Genomic DNA, 8,520 nt, shown 5'->3' with positions numbered 1-8,520 from the left:
CCAAATACTGTTCCAGAGCATCAGTGCAATTTTAGAAGCTTTATTCACAAATACTACAGCTTTCTCTGCAAATCTAAATGATTATTTGAAATTATTCTGCATTAACACATCTTATTCAATGCTATACACTGCAGTTTACAGGTTTTAATCATGTTCTCCTTATTTCTTAAAGTTTCATTCACCTATTCACCATGCTACTTTTTAAATCTAAGAAAATATATAATTTAACAGTTGTGTTATTAACTGTTTTTCCATTATTAAATAGTTTGTTTTGCCAATCAAGCTACTGCGGAGAGTTCACCCAAAAATGAAATCATTTACTCACCCTCATGCTGTTCCAAACCTGTATGAGTTTTTTATTTCTGTTGAACACAAAAGAAGATATTTTGAAGAATGTTATAACCAGATAGTTGAGCCATTGACTTCCATATATATTTTTTTCCTATATGGAAGTCAATGGCTACTGTCAACTGTCTGGTTACCAACATTCTTCAAAATATCGTCTTCATTTTTGGGTGAACAATCCCTTTAAGGGGAATCAATCTAAAGAGGACATCTATAAAAGGTATTCACATGAGGCAATCAGAGGAAACTGTAACAATTTATATAAAGAATGCACTTATGTAATACACTGCTCCCCGAAATTTATTCAAAAATTAAAACATCTTATTATAACCACAATAGATTCTACTCAACTTTTTCAGAGGATTTAAACTTGAAACTGATAAGTGCAATGAAAAGCACTTTGTAATCGTGTACCACTTTGATTTTACTTAAAGGTAGCAATTAAACTTGTTCAATTTTAGTGGTTTGCATTTTATAAAAGTCTAAATACCACTATGATCAGATAATTGGTAATCATAATTCTATGTAAGGCCATGAGATGGTAGTAGAGAAAAGTCTTTCTAAACCAAAGTTTTAGGAAATATTATTTGCAATTTTACTTTTTCTTTACATGCACCCAATTCTTTAAAAAAGGCAACTCTTTTTTTTAAACACATATGATGTTGTCCTGTTTGTCTTGTCTCATAAGATCCAATTGCTACAGTCATAGTCACAACACTGCACATTTGCAAACAGACACTTCAGCACAAGTCATTTTTTTAAAGAGTTACGCCTAAGCACCTCACGTCATTACGCACTGTCAAGACGCCAATGAAATAAAAGCCGTGAAGAGCGCGCGGTTCATTCTGTGAGCGTTAACTTGACAATTTGTGTGGCTCTTCGCGTGTAGCTGGGATGTTCTTCTATTATTTAAGATAGAGCCAGAAAATCAGTGTAGTATAGGTGTGTGGTTACACATAATAATGTATTTAACTTGGACTCGAGAGCAACATCTTTTCAGAACCAAGGACAGCTCTCAACGGTCAATATGATCTCGGCGGTGACGAAGGATCGCGTGCAGGCACTCATGACCAGTTTGACATCTTAAGTGATGGATGTGCGATTTCTTAATAAGATGCACGACACCACAACAACTTTGCCGGCGCCAAGTTTTATGGACAACGAGACCAGATGCGGAGAGCCGATTTTGAGTTACGGACATGTTGAGAAAGTGCTCGTCGGAGGAGTTCTGACCTTGCTTACCTTTTTAACAGTTTGCGGGAATCTTCTGGTGGTCATTTCAGTGTGTTTCGTTAAGAAACTAAAGCAACCTTCTAATTATTTAATCGTTTCTCTGGCCATTGCAGACCTGTCGGTGGCGGTGGTCGTCATGCCGTTTGTCAGCATCACTGATCTCATAGGAGGACAGTGGATCTTTGGTCGTGTTTTCTGTAATGTTTTTATCGCCATGGACGTGATGTGCTGCACCGCTTCAATAATGACACTTTGTGTCATAAGCATAGACAGGTAGGTCTCCCAGATATACGTGCTGTATGATATAAAGCTAACCAAGTAGAAGTTAGATTAGTTAAACTAATCAATTAACTACTACATTCAGATTAAATGTTTTATTCAGTCAGTATATTTACAGTATGAGGAAACCGGGTCAAGTTGTCACACTTTTTACTTTAGAGAAAATTTCTCAGGGTGGGTTTATTTTTTAAAGTCAGTTTCTGTATAGACACATACCTTAAGACATTGCCTACAAATAAGCCAACCAACATTTTCAACATTATTGACCAAGAAGGAAAAAACACGCACGCACATTTAGCCCACCTGCAGCGGGCATATGGTCACAGTTGGAGCATATAATAGGCTTTTCAGATCAATCTAATTATGAATGAATGAGGCATTTATATAGCGCTTTCATATGTACTACTGTACACCCAAAGCGCTTTACAATCATATCAGGGAATCTCTCCTTAACCACCACCAGTGTGAATTATCAAACAAAATTCATAAAATCAGCCAAACTGTAAAGAGAAAGAGATAGATGAAATAATTAAATAAAATTACAGCATACAATACACTAAAAAACAGATATACTAAATTAGCAGGTTTTATTAATGTAAAAAAAGGAAAAATAATAATAATTTTAAATCAGGTAGAAATTGCTTGTTAAGGTATTGCAGGCTACCACTTTTTATATTAAATATTGTATGAATGCATGTCACTGTGGTTTTATGTTCACTTGTCCACTAAACAAATATTTACAAAAATAAATGTTCCTTCTGAAATTTTAGTTTGGAGGACAGAATTCAAAATTCAACTAGATGTTGAAAACCACCATATCAAAAACACTCAAAACCTTATAGCTACTGAGATTTAGCCCTTTCAAAAAGCCTTCTTTTCAAGAAGTTATGTCAAACTTAGATTGTAATATTCCAAAGAAGGGCAAAGAATGTCACTGTGAAATTGCCCACCTTTATGCAGTCTTTGACTGATGCACTTTAGCAAATCTTTTTTTTTTTTTTACTCTCCACTCCATTTTCTCAGGTACCTGGGCATTACTAAGCCATTGACGTATCCCGTGAGACAGAGTGGAAAGTGCATGGCCAAAATAGTGCTTTCTGTATGGCTTCTCTCTGCCTCCATCACCCTACCCCCACTGTTCGGATGGGCTCAGAATGTCAACGATGACAATGTGTGTCTGATCAGCCAGGACCTGGGCTACACTATATACTCCACTGCCGTGGCCTTCTACATCCCCATGACCGTGATGCTCATTATGTACTACCGGATATACAGGGTGGCGAAGGTGAGTGCTGCCAAGCACACGATCGCTGGCTTTCCCAAAGCGGAAGACGAGGTAAGCGTGAACTGCGTGACTGGGGCACTAAAGCTGCAGAGGGAGGTGAAGGAGTGTGTGAGCTTTTCTCGCCTTCTCAAAAGTGATCGTAAAAACATCTCCATCTTCAAAAGGGAGCAGAAGGCGGCGGCCACCCTTGGGATTGTCGTGGGGGCTTTCGCCGTGTGCTGGATGCCCTTCTTCCTGCTTTCCACGGCGCGTCCGTTCATCTGTGGCGTGCAATGCAGCTGTGTGCCTTTGTGGGTGGAGAGGACGCTGCTGTGGCTAGGCTATGCCAACTCACTCATAAACCCCTTCATTTATGCATTCTTCAACAGGGACCTCAGGACCACCTACCACAACCTCATTCGCTGCCGCTATCGGAACATCAACCGCAAGCTCTCGGCAGCCAGCATGCACGAGGCTTTGAAACTTGCTGAGAGACCTGACCTGGTGCTGTAGGCTGTCCGTACCTTTCATGTCTCTCTAGGGACTGATGCAGGCACACGGAGGCTGAGAGATGTTTTTGATGAATTCCTTATTGCTCTCGCGGAGGAGCTTTTCAGTCACTTCAATTAAGTCGAATTGCAATGACTTCAATTAAGTCGAATTGGAACAGTTGTAAAGCTTCACGAAATGTTGTATAAAATGCTTCATAAATTAGATCTTATTGCTGTAAAATTTGCTAGTCATAAAAATCAATGAGCAATGAATCCTCCAGTATCTTGTTCATATTTCATGCAGTATACTTTGTGCTCTTTATATTATAAATGTAATAGTCCTCAATAATGAACCCATGGCAGCAAGGACAGTTCAACCAAAAGCTATTGGACCCCCTTGAAAAAAAAAACTGTTGTTAAAACTGTTGTTAAAAATATCTTTTGTGTTCCACAGAAGAAAGTCATACAGGAATGGGACACCTTGAGGGTGAGTATATGATGACAGAATTTACATTTTTGGGTGAACTATCTCCTTGAGGACAAATTTATAAAGCAATATTAGAACACTACAATAAAGTATGCAGTGTATAAGCAATCATAAAGATGAACACTTCACTTCGTTGCAGTCCCGTCCCTTCTGCCCTCCAAACAGTCACCTGATTTGACCATCAGTGATTGCCACTAATAATGTGACAGCAAGTTGAGCGTGTCTCGTCTATAGTTGTATTATTAGAAGCAAGGCATTTATTGTCTTCTAGCTGTGAGAAAGGCAGAGTTGGGCACTGGGCAGGTGTCTTTAATTTCTATCAGAGTGCTTGGCCAACAGATGGTAAACAATACATCAACACTAAGTGGCCCTGTGTATTCGTCAAGCATTTTAGTGACCACGCTTTTGGATTTGAAATGTTTATGCATATAAAGTTACAAGTAATATAAAAACAAACCAACTATACATATCTATATACAGTATGTTAAGGCCAATTAGCAATAAATATTATACTGTTTTGTCTAAATAAATATATATATTTATATCTAATTTTAAATATAAAAAATAGGGGAAATGAGCATACACAATTAAATAGCAGGTATTGACAGATACCATTTTAAAATATAGACCGATAATAAATATGGTCTCAATATATTGCATATCCCTATACCTAAAAAAGAATTACAGGCCTGAAAGAGAAAAGATGGAAGTTTATCATTAAGATGCTGAGGGCACCAAACAACAAATCTGTTCTGGTCTACCAGCCGTTGTTTGAATTTATAGAAGATGCAAATTTTGGGGGAAGGTTTTGTGAGGAAAATAAATATATCATATGCTCATTCACAAAGACAAATTGCTGTGGTCATTGAATTAAATGATTAATTATAAAAAAAAAAAAAACAAAAAAAAAAACTTGAGATTGTGCTTTAGTATTGGTTAAACTATTCTACATGAACCGAAGCCCACATTAATCTTTCATTATTACACTTTAAAGATTTTGAAAAAGGTTTGCATGCATCCCATTTGAGGTGACATGTTGTCCTTTATTGTATAAACATAAGTGGAAATGAATGCAGATGTCATCAGTGTAATTTGTCAAGCCTCCAAGACTAAAAAAGCATAGCTATATTGGTATTATATTTGTCCACATTACTGTACAAAAAGCAAAGAAAAATGAGAAAGACTTTCAAAGAGTTTCAGAATCTATACCAGGCAGGAGGTTTTGTTCTCATGTTATAACGGAAGTGAACATGAATGACTGCTCCGTAAATTGTACCTCTTTCTGAATTCTGTGACAGTGACATGCTCTGTGTGAGTCTTTCAGTCTTGTTTTTCCATCTACGGCAGCACAGCATGAGGGCTGCTTCCTGTCCATTTCCCTGGGGGGTTTTTGGAATCATTGTACCTGCAAAAATATTCTGAATTAAGGCTTCAATGTGATAAGAAATAGGTGTGTACTTTATTAATTATTCTGAAATGGTCATTTTCACTTTCAATGATATGTTCTCCATGCAGTCTGGCAAAAAAATGGCTGGTTAACTGAACAATAACAGTGTTTGCAAGGCAGCACTGTCTTGATATTCCTCTAATGTACTTTTTTTTTCTTTTTACAATTCTTTTTACAAATCTTAAATAAAAGATATTAAAAGACTTTCATTTATATGTTCTTAGGCAAGTTGCATAAACTGCTTAGATTCGTCTTACAGTAAATGTTAGTAAACTACGTTTTTTTTTCTTCAAGACTGGTCCTAACTTTTTAGAGTCAGTTACATAAAAAGGTAGATCTAATTTGAAACAGAAAAGTAAGACTGGTTACCTCTTGTCTAACTGCAAGTGTGGTGTGTCAAACTAGTACTTGAGACACAGTCTTAAAGTTTATGCAACTGCCAACAGAATTCAAATAGTAACTTACAGCAATGGTGCCTTTGTAATAATTGCATATACTGAATTAAGATTTGATTTCTTTTGTCATCTTCCTTGCCTACTTTTAATAATTTATTGCCAAGTAAAGGATGATTTGGACTATGTACAATGAGTGACTCTGAGTGTCATAAAAATAGCATAACAAAAACTAAGCCTAAAACCTAACATTATTTAAACCTTTAACACTGTTAACACATTTGCTGCCTTGCAAGCACTTGTATTTACTTTGGGAAATTAAAATCTAGTTCCAATAAGCAATTAAAATGTATGTCAAATGTATGTCATTTTGCAGTAAACATTATTAGTAAACAGTATTAAACATCATTTTGTGGCGAGGTTTATATTTTTCTTGCCCCAGATTTACAGATTATCAAACATGAAATCCAAATACTGACAGTTTAAAAATATGTTGGTAATGAGTAAAGTCAAAGTAGATAGAGAAGTAACAAAGTTACTTACTCATAAGGATCCACTCTTCCCTGGTAAAAAATCAAATAAAATGCTAAGTATACTTGCAGCCAAACTAATTCAGTATACTTCAAGTGAGTTAATGATTTAACTTGAAGTGTGCTATTTTGGAACAACTCATTTTGTACTAAGTATATTTTAGTTGTAATTAAATTGTAGTAAGGGATAACTTTAAGTGTATTTTGTGTACTTTAGTGTAAATTGGAAAACCTTCAAGTATACTTAGTATACTTTACGTAGATGCCTGTAGGGACTAATTACATGCTTGATTAGTGATATTAAAGTATAGTTTGTGTTACAAGTACATTACAAATTCATTAAATTCATTACGAATTGATTAAGATAATTACATCATGTCTTCGAAACATACAAGCAATATACCATAAGTGTATTATATTTGAATAAAAAGTATATGCTCAGTAATACCTTTGGCTTATTCCAAATACTAAAAATTGCACACTTTGTCTTCAATAACAAATGCACATTAATAAACAAATATTACTTAGCTGTACTTTGTACAATATACTATTGTGTACTATAATATATTTTGAAAGTATACTTTCAATGCATTGTTATAATGATCATTTCCGGCACACAGTTAAAAATACACCTAAAATATATGTTTAAGTAAAGTGCAAATAAAAAAAATAAACAGAATTTTCACTTCAAGTATATTTTTCTACAATATATTTTTAGAAAAATGTACTAAAGTACAATTATTTTAAATTGTGTTAAAAGTTGTATTGTGAAAATAGGTACTTTTTACACTTTTAATATATTTAAAGATAGTAAAAAAGTTTTTTTCTGTTTTTTGTATATTTGCAATGTACTATTGAATAAGGGAATATATTTCAAAAACAATAAAGTATACTTTTTTTCACTAGGGTTTGTTGTAATCATACTTTAGATTTAATATTGTCACATGAAATCAATGTTGATGGCATTGAAATTTTGCAGCAGAGTGATGACATCTCAGATTATTATCTAGCCTTGCCTTGTGTATACTCCATTTAGGCTGCAATCAACCCCTTGTAAATTATCTTCCTGATTTGTCTCAACTCCTCAGCATACCAGACTACTCAGAAAACTTGATGTTGCAACAGAAACTGGACTCTCTGTTTTCTAGCACTTTAGACACAGTTGTTCCTTTGCACTTAAAGAAAATTAAGAAGTCCGGCCCTGTGTAACAAGCACACTTGCACCCTCAAGAGACAACCTGAAAAATGGAGTGCAACTAGAAGAAACAAAACTAGAGGAATTTTGCATCACATGGAAGTATAGTATATCTACCTACAGAAAGGCCTTAAAACGGCTAGATCTGCATACTTTTTGACTAACAAACACCCTAGGTATTTATTTGATACAGTGGCTAAATTAACAATAAATAAAGCATCAACAAGTTCAGACATTTACCAACAGAAATGTTCTTTTTTATATTTTAGACTTTTATAATTTATGAGATTATAAGATTGATACTATCAGAAAGAAAATTATAACTGCAACCGTCTGCTAGTGTTGCATTGGACAGTGCACCATAGACCTCCTGAGGAATAATTCCATTCATTCTTTGCTATAGGAGAGGAAGAAATGACTAAACTTAAAAAAAGACGGCAAGGATTTCCAATCAAGATTTAGACCGTAACTGAGACTGCTCTCATCAGAGTTACAAATGACTTGCTCTTATCATCCGATCAAGGTTGTACTGTATCTCTCTTATTGGATCTTAGTGCTGCATTTGATACTATCGACCACAACATTCTTTTGAATAGGTTTGAAAATGAGGTTGACATTAGTGGATTTGTTCTGGCATGGTTCAAATCGTACTTATCTGACTATCATCAATTTGTAGCAGTAAATGATGAGCTATCATACAAGTTCAGCACTGCAAGGCTCAGTACTAGGACCGCTGATTTTTACACTCTACAGTTCACGTTACACATGGGAGATATCATTTCATGGCATCTGTTTTCACTGTTACACTGATGACTGTCACACTGTTACTCAGCTCTGTTTCTTTGAGGCCCAATGAA

At 35.3% G+C, this 8,520-nt stretch overlaps 1 protein-coding gene across 1 annotated transcript; it reads left to right on the top strand.

Annotated features, from left to right (window-relative positions):
* Positions 1 to 1,372: 1,372 nt before the first annotated feature.
* Positions 1,373 to 3,634, top strand: htr7 (5-hydroxytryptamine receptor 7; the record flags this gene model as incomplete). Its single annotated transcript, XM_084434827.1, is given in 3 exon segments — positions 1,373 to 1,429; positions 1,433 to 1,851; positions 2,881 to 3,634. Coding segments are annotated over 3 exon segments (1,230 nt in total).
* Positions 3,635 to 8,520: the final 4,886 nt, after the last annotated feature.

This window comes from Rutilus rutilus (genome assembly GCF_951802725.1).
Source record: "Rutilus rutilus genome assembly, chromosome: 16".
NCBI lineage: Eukaryota > Metazoa > Chordata > Actinopteri > Cypriniformes > Leuciscidae > Rutilus > Rutilus rutilus.
The sequence above is the reverse complement of the archived record's forward strand: the minus strand, read 5'-3'. Positions and strand labels throughout refer to the sequence as shown.